We start from the raw sequence: 24,445 nt of genomic DNA on the forward strand, positions 1-24,445 counted from the left end.
AAAGAAAAAGAAACCCTAAAGCAGAGGCCCCTTATAAATTCTTTATCAACCTTTAGTTTTCATGTTATTGCACTGGTAGCATGGGGACAGTGACCGTGCATTTACCGATGGGTTGTTGAAGCGCTCCACAACCTTGGCTCGCTTCTTAATGGACATCGTGCCATCTAAGCGAACATATAAGTACCTGAAGGGGAATCCAAAGATCAAATCAAAAAGTAAACAGAACATAGAGGGGGAAGGGGAGGGCTGGGCAAATTGACATATATACACATAGCTAGTGGGAAGCTGTTGTATAGCACAGGGAGCTCAGCCTGGTGCTATGATGACCTCAAGGGGTGAGATGAGGAGGAGGGAGGTTTAACAGGGAATGTATACTTATGGCTGATTCACACTGTTGTTCAGCAGAAACTAACATGACATTGTAAAACAGTTATCCTCCAATTAAAAAAAAAAGGTAGAGTGTCCTTGGAGACAGAGCTACTGAAGAGATAGAACCAACCTCTCTTGAAGGTTTTTCATGTATAACCTGAAACCCTAAACTCCCAAAGGGATTGGCAAGGAGCTAAGGGGTCAGGACTGTCCTGTGGAATACCTAAAGGACCAGGGGCTATTCTGTTTGGAGATGGAGCAATAAGGAACAAACATCTGGAAAGTCCCTCCTGTGCCTGCATTTTGGCTCACATCCACCAATCCAAACACCTGTTTTTCCTATGAATACAGTAGGTGAGGTATCCCTATGACAACTCTTCCCTACCTTCGGGCTCGGCAGAGTTTCTCAAAGAGGTCCAGTGTCTGAGTGTAATTGGACACCAGCACTACTTTGTCACTGCTGTGGCTTCGGGTCACCGCCAGAATGTAATCAAGGACCAGCATCTTACCTAGGAGATCAACAACTATCAGCCCCCAATGAGCCATCCCAGTGGCCAGGATTCTTACTCTTGAGATGGAATAGATCGAGCACAAAGAGACAACCTCCTGTCTCTCTTCCCAGAGGGAGCCAAAGACTGGCAGGAAAGGACTCACCTGACAGCTGAGGCTCTAGAGCCTTGGAGTTATAACCAGGGGGAAATATGTCCAAGGTACCTTCAAAGCCATCTTCCTCTTCCACACACTTGTCATAGATTAAAGCTGGATCTGAGGAAAAAAAAAAAAACCCTCCAAATTGCCAGGTACTGGGTTTAGAAGTTTCACTTCAGTGCTCATTAGAACATCTTCTAGAAACCTACCCCGACCTTCCTCAGCACCAGACTTGTTTCCAAAGCCCAGTGTGTAGTCAGTGCCACCTGGGATCACGAGTAGACAATCTTGCTCACTAGTGTGTTCTGTGTTCTCCCAACAGGAGGGATGTTATACCAGAGAGGGCAAAGTTTGTTATTTTTCCCCCATCCAACATTTTATAGGCACACTTGTGCACACACACTCTCACGCACAGTCTTGTATGCTCCAAGCATCAAACATGGGTCAAGCAAGGCTAAGCTAAATTTTCCAAAGCAAAGGGTCTGGTCTAGTGCATGAGCTTATGCCTTGGGAAGGGTTAGAATCACATGTGGCCTCCATGAAGACTACAGACAAGTTTCAGTAAAGGTGGCTGAACTACCTTCCTCGCTCACTTTCACAGAGGACCCCAGGGCATGGATCTAACTCACGATTACAGAGTTTCTTCAGTGAGGTGATGGAAGAAAGAGAAGACACACTCATCTTGCCCTCACGCAACTCTTCTGCTGGCTTGGCTTGTCTCAAAAACCTCTTGTATAATTCAATCTGAAGTGGTGTCAGCCTTTAAAAAAAAAAACAAAAAGAAGAATAGCTTGGTCAGCAGGAAATGCAGGACCATTCTTCTGCCTTCTGAGGACACCTTGAGAGCCCAACCATACCTCAGGGGCTGAGCTTTTACCCACTCACTCCACATCCCTCAGTTGTTCAGTACCTACAACAAACCACCTGCTCGATCTTCACAGGCAGATATTTAGAAAGGATATCAGATGTCCTCCGTATCAGGCACCTGGAAGAACAAGATAAAAAGGCAAGGGGCTGATAAAACTGCCACACTAACTATCAGAATAAAAGATGACACCCGAAGGACCAAGGCTCTTTGTAGTATCAAATATCAGACACTCATCAGCTCTATGGCAAAGATGTCTATATCAGGGTCTCAGCCATGGGAACGGAGACCCTTTCTTAGGGTCTAGCTTGACGGACAACCCTTTCTCTTCTTCAGAATGTTAGCTTGTCTTCAAGAGAAGGCAGAGGTCTTATACTAAGCCTGGTGCTCTGACAGGGAAATGAATCTGTAAACCACTGAGTTTTTATGGGAGTTTCTCCTTGCATTTGCCCACTGCCTACTGCCAAATGGCCCAAAGTTCAATTAAATTCTGCCCCTACGACCTGGCAGACCAGGAAGGACAGAAATCAGGCACCTGAGCAGCAGCTCCTAAGAGCACATGGACTCTTTCCTGTCATCATAACCTGAGAGGGAGGTGGCAGCTGGCAAAAGCAAGACTCTTCAGGATATAAATCATCAAGTATATATAACTACAACATAGGAGTCCAGAATATACCTGCCCCTTGAGCAATGTGGCCCCCATGGAAAAAGCCCCATCAGGAGGCACACCACCCATCCTTCAGATCTACTACCTGTCACAGAAAGCTGTGGGATGTGGGAAAAGAAGCTTGGTGCTTTAGATCTGAGACACACAAAGGGAGCTTCTGAAGTACTAACAATGCTCCAAGGGATACAAAAACTTCCTCAGCAGGATGCTAAGTGGCACCAAACCAGACCATAGGGGCCAAGGCCAGGAAGAAAGCAGGGAATCAGCCTGCGAGACCCCTTCATTTACTCAGTGGCTATTATTGTCAGGGCACCATCCCACTCTCTTCATAGAATCCTACCCCCCAAAGGCCAAGGCCACAAAGGATTGGCCTTGGATGGCTAAGGAGGCAATTCTGATGACCTAATGTGGGGGGGACCCCAAAAGAGGTACTACTGTCACCCCCACGCCCATTACCTATTCACAATGCTGGTGAGCTCCCGCAGTCGCTCCTCTCCTACACGCCTATCTTCCTCACTGGCAGCTGCATCTCGACCCTTCAGAATTGGCAATTCAAAATGCTTCTTGAACTCCTGAGCAGTTCCTAGCACAGGAGAAAAGGCATTAAAGAATGCAGAAAAGTAATGACTTTTCCACTGCCAGGAATGGCAGACTACTTTGTCACAGACTAACCTTCCTGCCAAGAACAACAAAGCTGAACAAATTATAGGCAATTTCTGTTTGAATAGATCAGAGAGCTACCAAAGCAGTAAAGGCCAAATATTAAGATAGCAAGTAGATCAAAACTCAAATATATACCTAATTACATTAAATGTAAATGGACCAGGGACTTCCCTGGTGGTCCAGTGGTTAAGATCCCACAGTCCTAATGCCGGGAACACAGGTTCAACCCCTGATCTGGAAGATTACATATGCTGCAGGGCAATTAAGCCTGTGGGTCTTAACTACTGAGCCCATGCCCTAGAGCCCCGTGAGCTGCAGTGATCACGAGAGTTAACAACTGATATAATCATTCTATGCCCATACATTCTGGTTTTCACTTTCAGTAGAGTATTCAGTGAATTACATGAGATACTCAATACTTCATTATAAAACAGACCATGTGAACAGCTTTTACCGAATTGTTGGCTAATCTAAGTGTTCTGAGCACATTTCAGGTAGGCTAGGCTAAGTTTTAATGTTTGGCATTAAATGCATTTTTTTTAAGGTGTATGATTTTTTATGTTGCATACCATTTTATTTTTTATTTACTTTTTTGGCTGCACTGCGTGGCATACATGATCTTAGCTCCCCAACCAGGGGTTGAACCTACACCCCCTGTAGTGGAAATGCAGTCTTAACCACTGGACCACTAAGGACATCCCTTAAATGCATTTTTGACTTAAGACATTTTCAACTTATAATGGGTTCAGTGGCACAGAACCCCATCATAAGTTGAGGAAGATCTGTACTGATACATGCTATAATGCTGATGAACCTTGAAAACATTATGCTAAGTATGAGAAGCCAAACACAAAAGGTCTCATATTATATGATTCCATTTACAGGAAATATCCAGAACAGGCAAGTACACAGAGACAGAAAATAGACTGGTAGTTGATAGGGGTTGCGGTAAGTGGGGTTGGGAGTGACTGTTAATGAGTATAGGATTTTGTTTTAGTCAGGAATTTCAAAGATCAGGTACCTCACAAAAGTGGATCCCAAATGGCCAATGAATATATGAAAAGGGGTTCCACTTTTACTCAAAACTAAATAAATGTGAAGAAATGTCACTAAGCACCCAGCAGAATGACCAAAAAAAAAAAAAATTTAATCTCTTCTAAAGATAAATATTGGTGAAAAAAAGCAGAGGTCAGCAAATTACATCCACGGACCAGTCACCTGTTTCTGTAAAGTTCTATTAGAACACATCCATGCTCATGCATTTACATGTTATGGCTGCTTTCACAGTACAGCAGAGCTGAGTACCTGTGACAGACAGTATGGCCTATGATCCTACAATACTTACTATCTAGCCTTTTAAGAAAAAAACTGCTGGCCCCTGATGTAGAAACACTGAAATTCTCATATACTGCTAGTACAATCACTCTGGAAAACTGGATTATTTACTAGGGCTAAACTCATACATAACATATGACCCAGCAATTCCATTTTTATGACAGAGAAATGCATATTATTCTCAGGTAAAAAAAGGTAGAAGAATGTTCATGGGATCATTATTCAAAATAATAAAAAACGGAAACTCAATTGTCTATCAACAGTAGAACTGATAAATTCTGGTATACTAAAAAAATGGAATAGTATACTAAAATGAGAAACAAACTGCCATAGACAACAACATGAATTACTCTCTAACATTATATTGAACAAAACAATCCAGATGCAAAGTAAAATATATGATTCTTTTTACATGAAGCTCAAAAATGGGCACTAACAAACCCTTCCACAGATATCTATGTACAAGAACTGCCCAACGTATGATTTTTAGGGGCTGGGGGGCAGTGAGGAGTTGCTGCTTAATGGGAAGAGTTCCAGAATTGCAAGATGAAAAAGTTCTGGAGGTAGATGGTGGTGATGGTTGCACAACAATGTGAACGTATTCAATGACACTAAGTTGTACACTAAATAATGGTTAAAAACAAAACTGCCCAAGACAGTCTTCTCTGAGGCAAGAGCTCTTCTGAGGCTGCTAGGATATGATGAGCAAAAATACCTGGGGGTAGTATTTCCTTCTCTAGCTCATGGAGACCATGCCCTGCACAGCCCCTGCCACCTCTACGGTGGGAAAAAGGGCCAGGGTGGGCCTTGCTAAGCTGCCCAGCAGAGCCAAGGTCTCCCCACGGCTCTGGTACTCCTTGACAAGAGAAGTCTTCCTAAGAGTGTCTAGTAACCCACATTTAACTGTGGTCTCCTCTCTTCTCAGCTAGAGTTAGACTCGCAAGGTTAAATCAAGGCCCCTCTCCAGTGTAGCAGAAAAGGCCAGATTCTTACCCAGGATTCCAGAATTAACAAAGTGTACCAAGCTGAAATACTCAAGGAGATCATTCTGGATAGGGGTCCCAGAGATGAGCACCCGTCGGCTGGTGTTCAAGCTGTCCAGGGCCTGATAAGTCTGATTCTCGGAGTTCTTGAGCCTGTGTCCCTGCAAGGTAATTAATTCTCACTGAGGTCTGGGCACAATGTGGCCTCCCTAACAGTAGCAAAGTCTTGTGTAGACAGAAAAAGGGGAATCAAAAGCATTACAGGTCCTGAGCCTTGGGAACTGGGCAGGGGCACCAAGAGTGAGAGTTTATCCACTCTCTTGGGGAGAAACGGGCCAGGCTCAAGGACAGACCTTCAGCTTCTAGATCAATGCTACATCCATAAAGCAAGGATTCCCTGTTTCTTCCTCTGCCCCCATCTTCAAAGCCACAGCAGCCTGCCTATCCTCTTCAACAATCATCTGGACATGTTAGAGACCCAGGCTTTCAGGGAATTCTCCCTCCCCCACTAGCCCAACCATCCTAGAACCTCCCGAGTCAGATGCCTTCTGTATTAGACTCCTGGCTGTGTCTGGACTGTCAGTGGTAAGGGAACTTAGTCCAGGTTCCTCCTCCCCTCTTTCCTCAGAACCCATCCAGTTCAGATCTAAACAAAGAGCCTCTCTCTGCATCCCTTCTCAAGCCCTATATCACCGCCACCCACCCCCCCTCCCCCACCCAGCACTTTATCTCACCAAGGCAGAAACTTTTAAAAGCAGAGACCATGTCAGATTTGCTTTTTAACTTAATGCACAAGACAGAGTTCTCTATTCAATGAATGTTTGCTGAAGAATGAAATGAATAACCAACATTGCTATTGGAGAATTAGATACAGAATTTTATTTAACAAAATGACTGTTGTATACCTAAAACAAAAACATTTTATGTCAATTGTATCTCAATTAAAAAAAATTTAAAGACATCCTAAACAAAATTAAGTTTTAAAATGACTGAAAGCTCAAGCACTAGTCCTGAAACAAAAGGCTGAGACTTCTGAGCTGAAGAGGGAAAAGAAACTTTAAACTTGTGAAGAAATTACCCAAAAGGCCCTGGGGAAATGTGCATCAACAACTGGAACCCTCTAAACAGAAGCTCCCCCAGGGCAGGCAATCATGGGATCCCCAGGGCCTGACTCCTCTAACAGGTACTTCATAACTCAATTTAATGAACTGAGCTGATACACTACCTTTGTGGGTCTCTGTGGAAGAGGGCCAACCCCAGCTCCTATGGAGCCGCCCTGGCTCCAGACCCAGCTCCTGCCACCACCGGCCACAAATTTAAAACCCAAACCCTGGCATCTCAGCAAATCAAATATTTGGCTAGCTAAAAAGTTGTCAAAGTTCTGACTGAATTTCCACTCTGGCAGAATTCTCAGCTTATCCTTTTAAAAGCAAAAAAAAATGATACCAAGGTTAAATACCACCACTTCTCTCTCATGAGCCCCATGAATAGATTCTTGTTTTTAACACATTTCCCCAGCATCTGACTGGCTTTGTGTTCTAGAACTTGTAAAGAAACGTACATGGAACCGGTGAGGCATACAGGGACAGACAGTCCTTCCATAGCCAAGCCAAGCTTCACCCTACACTAAGCTTTGGTTACACCCGAGGCAGGAGTGGAGAGAGTCAGGCCTTAAAATCTCAGACCTGGATTCAAGTCCCAGCACTCCCCTAAGCTTCTGTTTCCTAACCTCCAAAACTGAGGTGAAGACAATGTCAGTCCCTCCCATTTATAACACCTTACAAAATGGTTCCATATACCCTCTTTCTTGATCTGGATCATGTCCCTTTCAGGAAGACAATGTGCCACCTCCTCTACAGTCTGAGAGCAGTTTCATCCACAGACATGCTTATAAGCAGCAAAGCCAACACTGATTCCAAGTGTTCTCACTTGCTCTGCCTAACTCAGATTACTATGTGGATCAAGATTTTGTACAAAGTTATCATGCTATTATTATCTTTCATTATTTCTGTGTGTTCCAGAGAAAAGCATCAGCTAGAAGGAAGCTGGGAACATGAAAGCCTGTGGAAAAGGCTTTCCAGGATCTAAACAGGACAAACTCCTAGAGTAGGCTGACCATCTTTTCAGGACTCCGGCTTCCTCAGGTCTCTGACAAACAACACAATAGGGAATGGCAACCCACTACAGTATTCTTGCTTGGAGAATTTCATAGACTGAGAAGCCTAGTGGGCTATAGTCCATGGAGTCACAAAGAGTAGGACAGGACTTTCACTCTCCTACTCTGACACATGAAAGGTAGATGAGGGGCTTCCCAGGTGGTCTACTGGTTAAGACTCTGCACTCCCAATGCAGGAGGCCCGGGTTGAATCCCTGGTCAAGGAACTAGATTTCGCATCCCCCAACTAAGAGCCACAATGCCACAATGAAGATCCCACGTGCTGCAACTAAGACCCAGCAGAGCCAAATAAATAAAACTTTTTTAAAAAGGTAGATGAGTGTAAGGGAAGGCCAGGACGCTGCAGCGTACAAAGAGGCAGCTTGGAACCTTGTACCTCAGAAAACAGGAGAGAATGAGGGAAAAAATCAAACACTATAGAGCAAAAGAAAATCTAGATGCCCTCAGCCCTCAAGGGCTCAGACTGCCATCAGCCTGCCTTCCCTTCCCCTCCCCAACATCCTGGCCTCTAGACCAGGCTCCTGGCACAGTCCCTTTCCATGATGAAGCAAATGCCAGGGTGCTGTGCAGTGGTCACATGCACACCCCACCTCAATCTGCTAAATCCCTTACTCCTACCAAGGAATGGCCCACCAGGGTATCAAAAGTTGGCAGACATGCCAGATAACGACTCTTCATAAGGACAAAAGTTCAACTGGGAAACAGCTCAGGGCTAGCAAGCATGGTTACCCTAAGTAAGCTTTTCTTCTTTGTCCCCTCCCAAAAGACCCTGATACTAGGGTAATCTATAGTCCCCAAAGCACCGTCAAGCCTGCCATCAGTTAAAGATGGGGCCAAGTCTTCCAGCCACCCGTCCACTAAAGCCCCAGGGAATGCCCTGACTTTCCCCAAGATGTAAACAAGATCAACAGGCCCAGGGCAGCCAAGCCCCCTTTAGACCTGGGAAATTCTTTATACCAGGAAGCTCCCAGCCACCCTCACTCCTTTCTAAGTAGTAACATCCCTACCACCCTTCATGCACAGTGCTGGAAAAGGCCAGAAAGCAACAACTGCTATATTTCCCTCAGTCCCAGAGTCAACACAGGTTCACAGTGTGTATGAACTATCCGCACCAGACTTTCCTATCTCTGTGCATCTGTTCACGTAAGTCCTCTCAGCCTACATAAAAATCAGAGCTGACATTTACCAAGGTCTTATGACATACCAGGCACTGTGATAAAAGCTTTCCTTCATTTAATCCTAACAATAATCCCATAAGGCAGATATTATCACCCCATTTTACTGACACAGAGAAGCTTGGGTAGTTAAGTAATTTGTCCAAGGTCATATTACTGGTATGCAGCAGAACAGCCAGGATTTGAATAAAGACCTCTCTGAACCTAGAACCTGTTCCCCTAAACCCTGTACTGTGTTTCTCCATCCATCCAAATCCCTCCCAGCCTTCAAAGTCCTTTGGTCTAGGAAAACTGTGTAGAGGGAACAAAATCAGTCAGCCCACAGCACCTCACTCTCCTTGGCATCCCAAGCACTACTTAACCCCTCTTTTGGCAGATTGGTACCCTGGGCTCTCCCTCTCATCTGCTGACTCTGAGGCGGTATGTTCTGTCCTCAGCATCTCCCAGTAACTAGCACAGCCCTTAGATGGCACTTTTCAGTGAGAAGACGCTGACAGACTTTTCTCCCACCACCCAAACAGCACTACGTCAAGTACCTCATCACATATGACCAGTCCAACACTCCCTTTCTGGAGGACTCCAACGTGAAGGCGGAAAGTCTCATAGGAAATGATGAGGATGGGAGAAGGCACTCTGGCACCACGCTGGTTCATAAATCCTTCTACGACAGAAAAGGTGTCAGGACAGCAAGTCTGAGAATAGGCTAAAGAAAAAACCAGTTTGATGATTCTGTAATTTAACCTGGAAAAAACTAAACTCTTTTTCATGGTAATTCTCGTATCCTCCACCCACTCCCTGCCCTCCACCCCGGTTATCAGTGAGGATACGCTTAAGAAAGGAGCAGGTTGTAAGGAGGAGTGCAGTCATGTTTGTTAAGGCTCCTACCCAGCTTTTGGTCTATCTCGTCCTTAGAGCCTCCATCGATGGCCAGAGGTTGGATCCTCCCTCCAAGCCATTTCCCAACTTCATTGTACCAGTTCCTCACTAGGCTGGAGGGCGACACCACCACTGCCTTGTCGATTTCTGGCTTGCAGTCTGGACTCTGGCGCAGAAGCGTCCACATCAGTGTGATGCACTGCAGCGTCTTGCCCAGGCCCATCTCATCAGCCATGATGCAGCCATGGCTCCCGGGGATGCGCCGACTGGTGACACACTCCCACAGGAACTTCACTCCCTGGGGAATAGTAACAGCTCTCAGCCCCCTTTGGCACCCCGCTGCTGCTGCCCCCGGGATGAGAGCCTCTCAGGCCCAGCCGCTGCCCCAGCTCAAACCTCACCCCCACCACCATTTACCTCTCTCTGATGAGGCCTCAAGACCTTACTCAGAATAGGATCAACAACCACATGAACAGGAAGTTTTTCCCTGAGAAAATACAACACAGAAAACAGAGCTCAGACACGGCAACGGCACACCCTCAGAAAGCTACGTCCTGTTGATCCAGAGGCAGCTGCCTAAGACAGGACCTCTCTGGCCCCTGCAATCAAACCATGCAGAGCAAATTCCTCTCCAGGGTGAGAAAGCGAGGAGATGGCGTTGGGTTCCCCATGTCATCACCTGAACGTCCCCTGCTCCCCTGAGTGAGCCTGGTGGGAAAGGATGAGGAAACCCACCAACTGGACATATCTACACACTCTTCCCCAGGCGCTCTCCTCCCCAGCTACTCACTCTCTGGATGGTACCGCAGTCATGACAGCACTCTGAAAACACATGCAGGTCCCAGGGTGAAACCACACCAAAATGCTCTCTGCCCTCCAGGCTCTGTGTGCTCAAAGAGGACCACAACTGCTCAAGAAACACCAGTGCACGTACTTGTCAAACTTCAGCCGGTCATGGGCGCTCAGTGGGGGAGGCTCATACAGAACCAAGGCACCTTCTTCCAGGGGGTCATGGAGGGCTCGGCGGACCCCAGCCCGTTTGAGGCCCAATGCCCGAGAGCCCAGAGGACCTAGAAACCAACAATTTGTCACTTGAGCCTCTAAGCTGAGGAGCTCCAGCCGGCCCAGGTTAAATGCCTATCCTTCACATAACCTTTCCAAAGCTTCCACATGACCCTCTCCCCCCAGTACCTCTCTCTCCAGATGCAATTTGGGCACCTCTGCCTAACCATTAACCAGCCTCCCTCAGATATTACTTCTCCCACTCAACTACAAGCTTCTGGGGGTGCCAGGTCTCTTTCATCTTAGATCAAAACAGCCCTGGAAAGGTCTGAAACCCTAACGGAGCCTTTCAAGACTGAAAGCGCAAGAGTTTGCCTCCTCCCCACAGCCCGAGTGAGCACAACGCTCTGTCCTTTGTACAGAGGGGGAAACCTGCAGAACCTAGACCTCCAACAGAGTCAACCTTGTAAAGTAAATGCTACTGGACTCACTTGGACTGAACGGAGCCTGGGTCCATCAGCCACCCTGGCCCACCAGAAGCTTCCTACACACTGGTACATCCCCACCAAGATGAGGGGCACTTAGTCTTGGTGACCCTATCAAACACAGACCTCATGCAGGCCCCAGGAGGGTGACCCCACACATAGTCATCACTGGACTGGCATCTTTAACTCCAAGGTAAGCTTGTACTTACAAAAGCAGATGTTTTGATCTATTTGGGCATATTCACACATGACTAATTTAAGAAACAGAAGAGTCTCCACTTTTACCTTGATAATTTGGAATGGGGATTTTGAAAGGCTTTGACAAAATGCTTCGAATAAATGCTTCCTAAAAAAAGAAGAAACAAGGATTCAGGACTGCTTGGAGATGTTATGGGATATTTTTAATAAACACAGTAAAAAATGCCCAAGTAAGCATCATAATATATTCAGATCACCGTAGTTTGACTACATCTCATTCAGATGCATCTAGAACAGAAGATGTGCTCCATATTAAATTATTAGGTTTTGTACAACGGCTTTCATCTTTGAGGCTTTGCATGAGGTTCCACAAATCCCCAGGGACAAGGCAGTGCCAAAGCAAATACCTGGCCTTGGTTAACCACAAGACTCAGAACCTTTAGCTCATGAAAGATCATGCCAAGCAAGCATACCTAACTATTCCCTAAGCTGCAGTGCCTTAAGAAAGCACCACAAACTGACCCGATCCCAGTACTAACAGAACTCTCAAGTCTAGATTCAACCACTGTCCTATAAGGCTATATCTTTCCAAGCATAGCTCACACTTTTTTTTTTGTAATCTCTGATCAATCCTGCTTACTGCATCTAATTCCCATATAAATTTTCACATCAGCCTCCTCAGGAACTAAACAGCCCTTCAAAGAGTAGTGGTCACAGGAGAAAAAGGAGCAGTAGTATCAGTAAAATAATGTTGATAAAACAAAAATGACAGTAATGATGATGACTAATAATGTATGTCAGATGCAGTGCTAAGTCCTTGCATTCATGTTACCAATCCTCACTAATAGCTCTTTGAGGTCTCTATATTACTGGCACCCCTATTTTACAGATGAACAAATTGAGGCTGAGTGGTTTCCCAAGTCACACAACCATGACGTCTGTAGGACTTTCCTGATTTCAGGGCCTTTATTTGTAACAGATGGGCAATATGGCTTCCTAACCCAACCTATTTGAGTTTAGCATGTGGACCAGCCCACAGTCAACAGCTTCCTGCATGGAACGGAACAAGAGAGGGAAAAACATGAGCCAAGAGGACATGAGAGAGGGGGCAAGCCAATCACCAAAAAAGCTGGGGACAAGGATGACAGGAAGTCTCTGTGCCATCACTTCAGCCTGGAATCAGCACTGGGCTACTGGGCTGGGACAGAAGGAGGCACGGGAGTCCACAGTGTCAGCTCCTGAGCTAACTGACAACTCCCATCTAAGTTCTCATCTATAGACACCTGAGCCCTCTAGGCAATTACAATAGCCTGTGAACCTCAACAAAATAATAAAGAGTTAGCCAAGAGAGCAAGGAGAAAACAAGAGCAGAAACACTGAAGGCAGTCTTAATGGGATACATTAGTGGGAAAGTAATGAAAAATACTCTCTTCTAGCAAAAACACAGTTTAATGGGGGGGGGGGGGGAGCAATTGCCCTGAAATTTTTATCTTTTTATTCTGATCCACCTGTATAGATTATAAATTAAATTCTAGAAACTCAATGTACTTTAAATAAGAAGACTGTAAATTCATTATGGCAATGTATTGCAAGATAGAAAAGAAATGTGGAGAACTGAACTTCATCACCACGCTTAAATAACACAAGGCCAGGGTTGGAAAAAGGCTCCAATTCTTTATTTGCAATTTCTTTGCAGCTGAATAAAATCTTTTGATTATTTTTAATTATCAAAGAAAGGATAATGAGAAACTTATACATGAAAGATGCCAACAAAAAGCTACCATTAAGTCAAAGAAGAGGAAAAGGAAAAAGATGGACTCAATTTCTTCCCTCACTTGGCATCAATTCTTTTAATTCTGAAACTGAGATATTATTTTCAAGATTATCAATGTAAGAGGCTAGTATTAAAGCTCTAAGTAGCCAAGAATTTATGCTCCAAATTTAAAAAGACTTTCAGTTAAACCCAGGAACCGTAAGTTCTGCATGTAGAAGTGCAGGCTTGTGGAACTACTGTGGAAGAAGGTAAGGACCCCTGGCTAAAACCATCTGAGGGCACACACAGCCTGCAAGACTTACAATGCAGCTTCCAAGAATCTGGCCTGGGAATAGTCATTAGACTCTGACAGAGGGAGGGGAGAAAGCATGCTCTCATTTCGTTCGTTTCGTTACTGAAAATCCACACCACCCTTTCCTCCAGATGACAGAAGAGGGAGAAGAACATTCCTCCTCCTCCCCAAGGTCAAAGCTTCCCTCTTCCACAGACAGTCATTCTTTCAGGCCTGCCTGATCTTTCTCTATCTCAAGCTTCTTCTACCAGCTCTTTCTCACCAGCATTTAAGACATGCTTAACTCTCTCCTATCTTAAAAACAAAATGTCCTTTGACCTCATATCTCCTCCCCTTCAACCTTCTAGAAAAAGTAGTCTGTTTCCCCCTTATCTCCCACTCCTCCTATCTTCTGAAATGATTCTTCCCAAGGTCATCAATGGCCTACAAGACCTTAAATCCAAGAGATATTTTTCTACCCTATCTTACTAGACAAAGCTGGTCACTCCCTCTCAAATAGTCTCTGCTTTTGACTTCCAAGACACCATTATCCCACTATTTTGTCTTTCTGGGACTTTACACTCAGTCGCCTAACAGGCTGCTCTTCTTCTGCCCAATCCCTTTAAAAGTCAGTGTTTCTCAGGGTTTGACCCTAAGTTCTTCTGACTATACATTCACATGGACATGCCAATACACTTTTTGGAGGTGTCAAACTCTACGCCAATCACTTCAAATCTCTTTCCAGTCCATAACACCCTCCTAGGTACCACATCCACATGTGCAAACCTAGACAACCCGCAGGACTTAAAACTCATTGTGTCTAAAGTCTGCCCCCAGGTCTGCACTGACTTCTGTAGTCCTAAAGCATTTTTTTCCTTTGGGAATCCTTCCTCCACAGCCTTCACACAGGCTGTTCCCTTTACCTGGAACATTCCCTGCTCTCTTCATCTGGCAAACTCCTCACATTCTTCAGGACCCGACCTAATCAGCATGTCCCTCAGATTCGAGTCTCCACCAGCCTCCAGACTGTTAGGCCTCTTGTTTGCAAACTCTCACCACCCTCACACTTATCTCATAAGATAAATCCTGAATTAAAACAGCTCCAGAGGACTAATACTACTTTTCTAAGCTCAAGAAACAATTAAACAATATTACTTTAGTGAATTATATACATATGGTAAAACAATCACAAAAAGCAAGGGATGATGAACGTAGTTAGGATGGTGGTACCTCTGGGAATGGGGAAAGAATTATGACTGATGATGTTCTAGCCCTGGGTGGTGGGTTCACAGGTGTTATTTCGGTTTATACCTTTTATACATTATACATTTTATGTTTCTGTATTCATCAAATAGTATGTAAAATGTTTTCTGAATGCATAAATAACTAACCTCCATTACACATTCCTGTCATATTCCCATTTTCCCTTCAAAATGTCCCTATAAAGGAAAAACACAATCCTGTGTCTCTACCATTGCAACAAAAACAATAAAACACCTAGGAATGAACCTTGCTACAGGACATCCTTGGTGGTCCATTGGTTAAGAATCCACCTGCCAGTGCAGGGGACGTGGATTTGATCCCTGGTCTGGGAAGATTCCACATGCTGAAGAATCAGTACTTGTAGCCTGCGTCACAACTACTGAAGCCCTTGCAGCCTAGAGCCCATGCTCCCCAACAAGAGAAGCCACCGCAATGAGAAACCCACTCATAGCAACTACAGAGCAGCACCTGCTTACCACAAATAGAGAAAGCCTGTGGGCAGCAACAAAGATCCAGCACAGGTAAAAAAAAAAAAAAAGAAAAAATCCTACCTACAGAAGCAAAGGCCCTAAGGCCCTGCTTATTTAACTTATATGCAAAGTACATCATGCGAAATGCCTGGCTGGATGAAGCACAAGCTGGAATCAAGATTGCCGGGAGAAACATCAATAACCTCAGATACGCAGATGACACCACCCTTATGGCAGAAAATGAAGAACTAAAGAGTCTCTTGATGAAAGTAAAAGAGGAGAGTGAAAAAGTTGGCTTAAAGCTCAACATTCAGAAAACTAAGATCACAGCAGCTGGTCCCATCACTTCATGAAAAATAGATGGGGAAACAGTGACAGACTATTTTCTTGGGCTCCAAAACACTGCAGATGGAGACTGCAGCCATGAAATTAAAAGACGTTCACTCCTTAGAAGAAAAGCTATGACCAACCTAGACAGCATATTAAAAAGCAGAAACATTATTTTGCGGACAGAGGTCCATCTAGTCAAAGCTATGGTTTTTCCAGTAGTCATGTATGGATGTGTGAGTTGGGACTATAAAGAAAGCTGAGCACCGAAGAATTGATGCTTCTGAGCTGTGGTGTTGGAGAAGACTCTTGAGAGTCCCTTGGACTGCAAGGAGATCAAACCAATCAATTCTAAAGGAAATCAGTCCTGAATATACATTGGAAGAACTGATGCTAAAGCTGAAGCTCCAATACTCTGGCCACCTGATACAAAGAAGCAACTCATTAGAAAAGACCCTGATGCTGGTAAAGATTGAAGGCAGGAGGAGAAGAAGACAGCAGAGGATGAGATGGTTGGATGGCATCACCAACTCAATGGACATGAGTTTGAGTAAACTCTGGGAGTTCGTGATGGACAGGGAGGCCTGGCGTGCTGCAGTCCATGGGGTCACAAAGAGTTAAGACACGATTGAGCGACTGAACTGACTGACAGAGGCAAAAGGCCTGTTTGCAGAAAAGTGTAAGATACTGATGAAAGAAATCAAAGATACAAACAGATGGAGATATCCCAATTTCTTGGATTGGAAGAATCAATTTTGTGCAAACATAAGTGAGTATACTACCCAAAGGAATCTGTAGATTCAGTGCAATTCCTATCAAATTACCAATGGCATTTTCCACAGGACTAGAAAAGAAAATTTTACAATTTATATGGAAACAGAAAAGATCTTGAATAACCAAAGCAATCTGGAGAAACAAAAATGAAACTGGAGGAATCAAGCTCCCTGACTTCAGACTATACTACAAAACTACAGTAATCAAGATACTGGCTCAAAAACAAAAATACAGACCAATGGAAAAGGACAGACAGCCCAGATATAAACTCACACACCTATGGTCATCTTATCTATGACAAAAGCAGCAAGAAAATACAAGAGAAAAGACTTCAGTAAATGGTGCTGTGAAAACTGGACAGCTATGTGTAGAAGAATGAAATTAGAACACTTCCTAACACCATACACAAAAATAAACTCAAAATGGGTTAAACACCTGAATATAAGGCCATATAGCACCCCACTCCAGTACTCTTGCCTGGAAAATCCCATGGACGGAGGAGCCTGGTAGGCTGCGGTCCATGGGATCGCGAAGAGTCAGACTTGACAGAGTGACTTCACTTTCACTTTTCACTTTTATGCATGGGAGAAGGAAATGGCAACCCACTCGAGTGTTCTTGCCTGGAGAATCCCAGGGATGGGGTCGCACAGAGTCGGACACGACCAAAGTGACTTAGCAGTAGCATAAGGCCATACACAATAAAACTCTTAGAGGAAAATATAGGCAAAACACTCGAATCTTTTTTGATGCACCTCCTAATGAAAATAAAAATAAACAAATGAGACCTAATTAAACGTAAAAGCTTTTGTACAGTAAAGGAAACCACAAACAAGACAAAAAGACAACCCTCAGAATAGGAGGAAATATTTGCAACTGAAGAAACTGAAAAAGGATTAATCTCCAAAATATACAAACAGCTCATGCAGCTCAGTATCAAAAAAACAACCCAATCAAAAAAATGGGCAGAAGACCTAAATAGACATTTCTCCAAAGAAACCATACAGATGGCCAAACAAACACAGGAAAAGATGCTCAACAAAACTAATTATTAGAGGAATGCAAATCAAAACTACAATGAGGTATCAACTCACACCCATCAAAATGGCCATCATTAATAAAATCTACAAACAATAAATGCTGGAGAGTGAGTGGAGACAAGGAAGTCCTCTTGCACTGTTGTTGGGAATATAAACTGGTACAAACACTATGGAGAACAGTATGGAGGTTCCTTAAAAAACTCAAAATAGAACTAGCATATGAACAGCAATCTCACTACTGGACATATACTCAGAGAAAACCATAATTTAAAAAGACACATGTAGTGGTCAGTTGTGTCTGCCTCTTTGTGAACCCATGGACCATAGCCTACCAGGCTCCTCTGTCCATGGGATTTCCCAGGCAAGAATACTGGAGTGGGTTGCCATTTCCTTCTCCAGGGGATCTTCCCAACCCAGAGATCAAACATCTCCTGCATTAGTAGGCAGATTGCTCACCACTGAGCCACCTGGGAAGCTCACACCTGAAACACACACAACACTGTAAATCAACTATACTCCAATAAAAATTTAAAAAATGAAATATCAACTCTCTAAAGCAAAAAATAAAGTTATTACAAAATAATGACTATACTTCCTTGTGTTGCATGTCCTTGTTGCTTATTTTATAAAAAAAAAAGACTGATGTATTCCAATGTTCACTGCAGCACTACTTACAATAGCCAGAACACGGAAGTAACCTAAATGTTCATCAACAGAGGAATGGATAAAGGATAGATAGTATGTATGTGTGTGTATGTGTGTGTGTGTCCGTCCACAATGGAATTAGCCATAAAAAGGAATGAAATTGGGTCATTTGTAGACACATGGATGGACCTAGAGATTGTTATAAATGAAGTAAGCCAGAAAGAGAAAAACAAGTATCATGTATTAACGTATATAAGTGGAATCTAGAAAAATGGTATAAATGATATCTGCAAAACAGAAATAGAGACACAGAAGTAGAGAACAAATGCATGGACACCAAAGGGGAAAGGGAGAGGGTGGGATGAATTGGGATTGACATATATACACTCCTGATACTATGTATAAAATAAATAACTAATGAGAATCTACTGTATAGCTCAGGGAATTCTATTCAGTGCTCTGTGATGACCTAAATGGGAAGGAAATCCAAAAAAGAGGGGAGATACACACACACACACACACACACACACACACACACACACACACGTATGGCTGATTCACCTTGCTGCACAGCAGAAATTAACACAACATTGTAAAGCAACTATACTCCAATCAAAATTAATTAAAAAAACAATCTTGCGTCACCTCTATTCTCAATACTACACTATTTCTGACACCTGACATGTGGGTCTTCCACACGTCAAGCAAATCTTCATTTCCACTTGGGTTCCCTACACCTTAATTCCAACACTATGTTCCAGGAGAAAGCATCAGAAGCAAATCTCAAGTCGAGGTGCTTCTGACCACAAAGTGAAAGTGTTAGTCGCTCAATCAGCTCTTTGCGACCCCATGGACTGTAGCCTGCCAGGCTCCTCTGTCCATGGGATTTTCCAGGCAATACTGGGGGGGATTTTCCCAACTCTGGGATAGAACCCGAGTTTCCTGCATTGCAGGCAGTCTTGAAAGGCTCTGACCACAAGCTACAAATCAAATGTTACCACAACCCCTTCCTTAGATTAATTCACTAGCTGATTCAGAGAACTCAGATAAAGTTTACTTACTAGATTACTGGTTTATCACAAAGAATATTAAAAGATATGAATGAATAACGAGATGAACAGACACACAGAGGGAGGTCTGGAAGAGCGATGAACACTGGAGCTTCTGGCCCAGAGAAGCTTCGGGTGTGCCTCTTCCCGACTTCCAGCTCACTAACTGGGAAGTTCTCCAAACCCTCCCAAACCTTTTGTGTTTCTAAGGAGGCTTTTGACACAGGTAGGACTGATTAAACATTGGCCATTGGTGGGTTGGTTCCCCTGGCAACCAGTCCCAAAGTTAAGTGCTTTCCAAAGTCATCTCATTAGTAAACTCAGGTGTGGCTGAAAGGGGTTCATTAGGAATAACAGAAGACATCTTGATCCCTCTTATCATTTAAATTCCAAGGGTTTTTGGAGCTGTGTCTTGGTGTCCTTCAGAAGGTTTAGAGGAAAAAGCTTCGGATGGAGCTAGGCAGATCTGACAATTTTGTAACTTTAAGCAAATTATTTAACCCCTCTAGGAGTCAGCTTCCTTATCTTAAAAAAATGAGTTACACAAGATAATGCACATAACCTGCCATGGTGATGATTACTTTTGATTTTACTAAAGGATACAGTGAAAGCTCTGGGCTCTGGTACTTCTTAAGAGCCACTATGCAAAATCAGAGACAGTTCTCTGATGGGTTTCAACACCCTGCCTAAATGGGGACGTCTTCACTCTCTGCACCTCGTTGTCGTCACCAGTCTGAGCCACCTGAGAGCTGGTGCCCAAGTAGCTACAACAAGGGGAATTCCAAGTCAGGCACACTAAGGAAATCTCTAAGAAAAGAGGTCAGGCCTTTTCCAGGCCCTGGGAGCTGTGGCGAGGCCGAAAGCTCCCACTAAAGCATCTGCTGGCTACTGTGTGAGGACTCAGGGAGCCTCCCTAGACAAAAGAGGGCACACACAGACATTGACAGGTTACAGCTCGGGCTTACATGTTGACTGCTATCCAGACAGGGTGGTCGATTCGTTAGCTGAGTCAAAGGTTTCCGAAAAGGAGACAGGAAACACTCCTGGCTCTGGGTCTCACAGCTGGATTTCTTAGGTTTCTTAGGAGTCTAGGAGAGAGAATTGGGGGAAGATGAAGTCTGGATGATACACAGTTAGCCACAATGACAACTAATATTTAAAATGCTCATTAAGCGTGAAGCACTGTGCTAAACTCCTCACATGTGTTATCGTATATCATCTTCACAGTAATCCTAGAATACATGTTTACATCCTGATGCAACAGGTGAGAACAGTGGAGCTTAGTGAGGTTAAAGAACTTGCCGATTTTGAGGGGCAGTGAAAAATAAAAGTCGCTCAGTCCTGTCCAACTCTGCCTCCCCATGGACTATACAGTCCATGGAATTCTCCAGGCCAGAATACTGGAGTGGGTAGCCATTCCCTTCTCCAGGGGATCTTCCCAGCCCAGGAATCAAACCGGCACTGCAGGCGGATTCTTTACCAACTGAGCTATCAGGGAAGCCCCGAGGGGCAATGGAAGTGAATGAAGTGGGCCTGTGATGGGCAAGTCCATCAGTAGCACTGTCAAGCTGCTCACAAATCTTCACTCCAAAAGCCCCAAGGAATGACTGAGTGACTCTTTGCTTTCCTCCCAGGGTTTACCAATGGAGGCCAAGAGTAGAGCTGCTCCCAACTCCCAGGCCGCTCTCGTCAGTCCCCACCATGTCTGTGAGAACACCAGCACTGAAAGCATTTTCTGGAGCAACCAGGAGCAGACAACACCAAGTGCTGCCCCATGTTCAAGTCTGAGACCCATGTAAGTGACAAGGGGCAGCCAAGGCAGCCTGCACACCAGCAGTGCAGCTACAGAACGAGCCCCACTGAGCTATCAGGCAAGAATCCACTTGTAGCAGCTTGCCAAGGTATCTGAAGCTACAAGGCACACCTGAAACAAACACCAGACCCCTTTCACTCTCTCTATGGGCTTTCACTCACATGCTGCAACTGCCCCAAACTGCCTTCTAGATATTTCTTAGCTAATCCCTTCCTCCAAAGTTCCAATGACCAAACCACTGCTTCTTGAATTGCCTTCTCTGAAGTGCATGCTACCTCATCATCCTACTGATTTAGGTTACATAGGTCCTGCCCACAGTTAGCCCCAAAAAGCCTCCAAGGCAGGGCTCAGTCCAAAGTCGAATGTGCTGCCCTTGATTATCTGCAGGGACTGGAAGGGCACCACCCCTCCAATCAAGGCCCAAGGAAGCTCAGATTCTACCGTAGGCCCAGTGCACTCTACTGTTCCGTGACACTGGGCAGGTGACAAAGAGAAAAAGAGCTGCTAGTTGCTGCTGGGGCCTCCTCCTCTTTTTTCCCAAGGTAGCCAAAGGGTCCAACCCCATCAGCTCTTTGCTTTGGAACACCCCTTCTTATCAGGAAAACTGAGGCATACTAGCTTTTAGTGAGCACCTTGGGGACAAAGATTTTATTTATCCAGTTCGATGCCTGACACATAGTAAGCACTCACTAAAAGAACAGTAAGCACTGAAAGGCTTCTGGAGGTGACAGGGTACATTTCATGTAACCCCAGGAACCAAGTATAGGATTCCTCTCCGCCTAAACGGCCCTGCAACCCGACGTCCCCTATCCCCTTGAGGGCAGAGTACTCACCACTGCTCCAGGCTGCCAGTCTTCATCATCAGAGGGTCCATCTTCCGGTTTTCTTTTGGCCAGCTGGCTGGGAGCTAAGCTCCTCCTCTGTTAAGAAGAGGACGGAAACAGTCCATTAGACCCAGTCATAGGGCTAGCCACAGTCTCCCATAGGTCCATACTTACCATCCTGGACCCAGGAATATAAAATGTCAAGTACCCATTAGGCAAAGGTCAAAGGCACCCAGCAGCTGAGAATGTACAACCAGCCTAGTAAAGAGAGGGCTGCTACTCTTTTGAGAGCATGGGCTAATTAAAGGAGCAGGGATGGAGGGAATACAGCCAGGGGCTGAGGTTTGGGCCCGAAGTATGAAGAGTGTCGGTCTCCAGGTAGCCAAGGCGGGAGAGAAGGGCAAAAAGGAAGTACCCAATCAGAAGTGGGTAGAGGTCTAGGATGGGGAGAAGAGGCAGGGGAAGAGACGGCCAGATTGGGCAGAGGGGAGTCGGGATAACGGCCCCAGATGGACCTGAAGGCAGCGGGTAGCAGCGGGGGGGCGGGGGGGAGTGAAAATCTGAGGCCTGGGGAGGGCGAGTCCCGAGAAGGGATTTCCCAGGTCGGAGTGCGGATGCGGGCCTAAGGGAGGCCGAGCAGGAGTCCAGGCAGGACACGCAGAAGACCCGGGCTTGGGAGGGGAATCCCAGGCAAGGCTGGAAAGAGCCGCAGAGCAGAATCCCAAGCACTGCCGCTTAACCTTCCTCTACCCAAAGCGCGCGTTAACAGCCGCCAGGACTCCCGGGACCCGCCAGGCCCGGTCAATCGAACCTCCCGCGGTGCAGCCACCGCACCACCCATTGGCTGCGTTCGATGCGTTCGGCGCTCGCGCCTCAAGAATGGGGGCGGGCCTAGCCCTGCGGTCGCGGAGAGGCGGGCGCTGTGGAGGTGGGTTGGCTGAACGGACCAGCGAAGAGGTGGGACTTAGGAGGGAGGGCGGGGTCCGCGGTGGCGGGAGCGGTTGGGCGAGGTGGGTGGGGCAAGAGGACCAGCTAGGTTTTTGTGCTTGGGGGCAGGGCTTGCCTTCGGGTCCACTGGCGCGTTGGAGAGGCCGTTGTGCTGCCTGGGAAGCAACTGAAGTGATGGTTTACTTCAGATGGGGCTACGAAGGACTTGCGCCTGTGTGCAGAAGGCTGGGACAGGGGGGCTTAGTATGTGACAGAGCTGGAGAGGAGGTCGGGGTTGGAGTTAGATGTCCCTCCTCTTCCCCCATCCCCACCCGCCGAGGGTGGGGGCAGTTTTTCCGTCTGGACTCCCTACCACGTGGTCGGCTTAGGCAGTGAAAGCTCCCAGGGGACTTGATTTTTAGGTCTGGGGTGTCCCGAAGAAAGCTACCTTCCTTTCCTAGGCAAAACCGTCATGGCGGCAATGTGGCTTTGGAATCAGGCCTAATCCTATACACTCAGTCTTCCTGTAGGCTCAGTCTCTTAAAACGTCAATTACTTCATAAGGAAACTGTGTTAGTACTTCGGCTATTCTGAGAATTAGATAAATTAATGTGCTTAAATTTATCGATATAATGCCAAGCACAACCTAGGTACTCACTAGTAAGGGGTATACACATAGCATTTATTGCCAGGTACCTCTAAGTTTCTGAGTTATAATCATTTAATAAAGAAAGCGGAGCACTGAAGAATTGATGCTTTTGAACTGTGGTGTTGGAGAAGACTCTTGGGAGTCCCTTGGACTGCAAGGAGATCCAACCTGTCCATCCTAAAGGAAATCAGTCCTGAATATTCATTGGAAAGACTGATGCTGAAGCTGAAACTCCAATATTTTGGCCACCTGATGTGAAGAACTGACTCATTTGAAAAGACCCTGATGCTGGGAAAGATTGAAGGCAGAAGGAGAAGGGGACAACAGAGGATGCGATGGTTGGATGTCATCACTGACCCAGTGGACACGAGTTTGGGTAGGCTCTGGGAGTTGGTGATGGACAGGGAGGCCTGGCATGCTGCAGTCCGTGGGATCGCAAAGAGTAGACACGACTGAGCGACTGAACTGAACTGAATGTTCACAACTGTGAGGCAGGTTTATTATTGTCCCTGTACACTAAAAAAAATTGCTCACAACCTAAAAGTTGAGAGTTAAGTTTTGTTTGGTGGAAATTTTTAGGACATCAAGCCCAGGAAGCAGAATCTCAAGTAACCCTAAGAGAACTGCTCAGAGGAGGCAAGGGGGAACTTCCATATATAGAAGTTTTGCAACACAGAGCAAGTAGTCAGAAACATCTAAAGTGAAAGTGTTAGTCATTCAGTCGTGTCCTACTCTCTGCAACTCCTTGGACTGTCGCCTGCCAGTCTCCTCTGTCCATGGGATTTCCCAGGCAAGAGTACTGGAGTGGGTTGCCATTTCTTTCTCCAGGGGATCTTCCCAACCCAGCGTTTGAACCTGGGTCTCCAGCATTGCAGGCAGAGTCTTTACAGTCTGAGCCACAGGGAAGCCCTAAAAGTTATTGTAGAAATAATTGAAGAAAGCCAGAAATCACAAATTAAGGAATTTAGTGCTTTTCTGTGTATGGGAAGATGCAAGATTCTGGGCTCAGTGAAATTATTCCTTTGATCTGCACCTCAGCTCTCTGGGGCCAGTATCCTGTGCTTTCAGGCTTCCTTGATGGTTCAGACAGTAAAGAATCAGCCTGCAATGCAGGATACCTGAGTGGATCTCTGGGTTGGGAAGATCCCTTGGAGAAGGGAATGGCAGCCCACTCCAGTAT

General features: G+C 45.4%; 1 protein-coding gene across 3 annotated transcripts in view; it reads right to left on the reverse strand.

Annotated features, from left to right (window-relative positions):
- Positions 1–22,468, reverse strand: part of RAD54L (RAD54 like) — a 26,830-nt gene extending 4,362 nt beyond the window's left edge. For 2 of the 3 annotated variants that reach the window (XM_061122010.1, XM_061122009.1), the window contains exons 1-15: positions 21,864–22,468; positions 21,699–21,785; positions 20,018–20,140; positions 11,530–11,590; positions 10,692–10,827; positions 10,175–10,244; positions 9,767–10,055; positions 9,418–9,542; positions 5,541–5,691; positions 3,006–3,132; positions 1,928–2,002; positions 1,647–1,777; positions 1,024–1,134; positions 755–878; positions 106–184 (exon numbers count right to left, since the gene is read on the reverse strand). In XM_061122010.1, coding sequence (XP_060977993.1) covers positions 106–184; positions 755–878; positions 1,024–1,134; positions 1,647–1,777; positions 1,928–2,002; positions 3,006–3,132; positions 5,541–5,691; positions 9,418–9,542; positions 9,767–10,055; positions 10,175–10,244; positions 10,692–10,827; positions 11,530–11,590; positions 20,018–20,140; positions 21,699–21,785; positions 21,864–21,866 — 1,692 coding nt within the window. In that variant the 5' untranslated portion in view covers positions 21,867–22,468. Of the gene's footprint in view, positions 1–105; positions 185–754; positions 879–1,023; positions 1,135–1,646; positions 1,778–1,927; positions 2,003–3,005; positions 3,133–5,540; positions 5,692–9,417; positions 9,543–9,766; positions 10,056–10,174; positions 10,245–10,547; positions 10,577–10,691; positions 10,828–11,529; positions 11,591–20,017; positions 20,141–21,698; positions 21,786–21,863 lie in introns of those variants that run through there. The other variant, XM_061122011.1, reaches the window with a different exon arrangement.
- Between the last annotated feature and the right edge of the window lie 1,977 nt (positions 22,469–24,445).

The sequence above is a fragment of the Dama dama genome, chromosome 20, assembly GCF_033118175.1.
Source record: "Dama dama isolate Ldn47 chromosome 20, ASM3311817v1, whole genome shotgun sequence".
In the NCBI taxonomy this organism is placed as follows: Eukaryota; Metazoa; Chordata; class Mammalia; order Artiodactyla; family Cervidae; genus Dama; species Dama dama.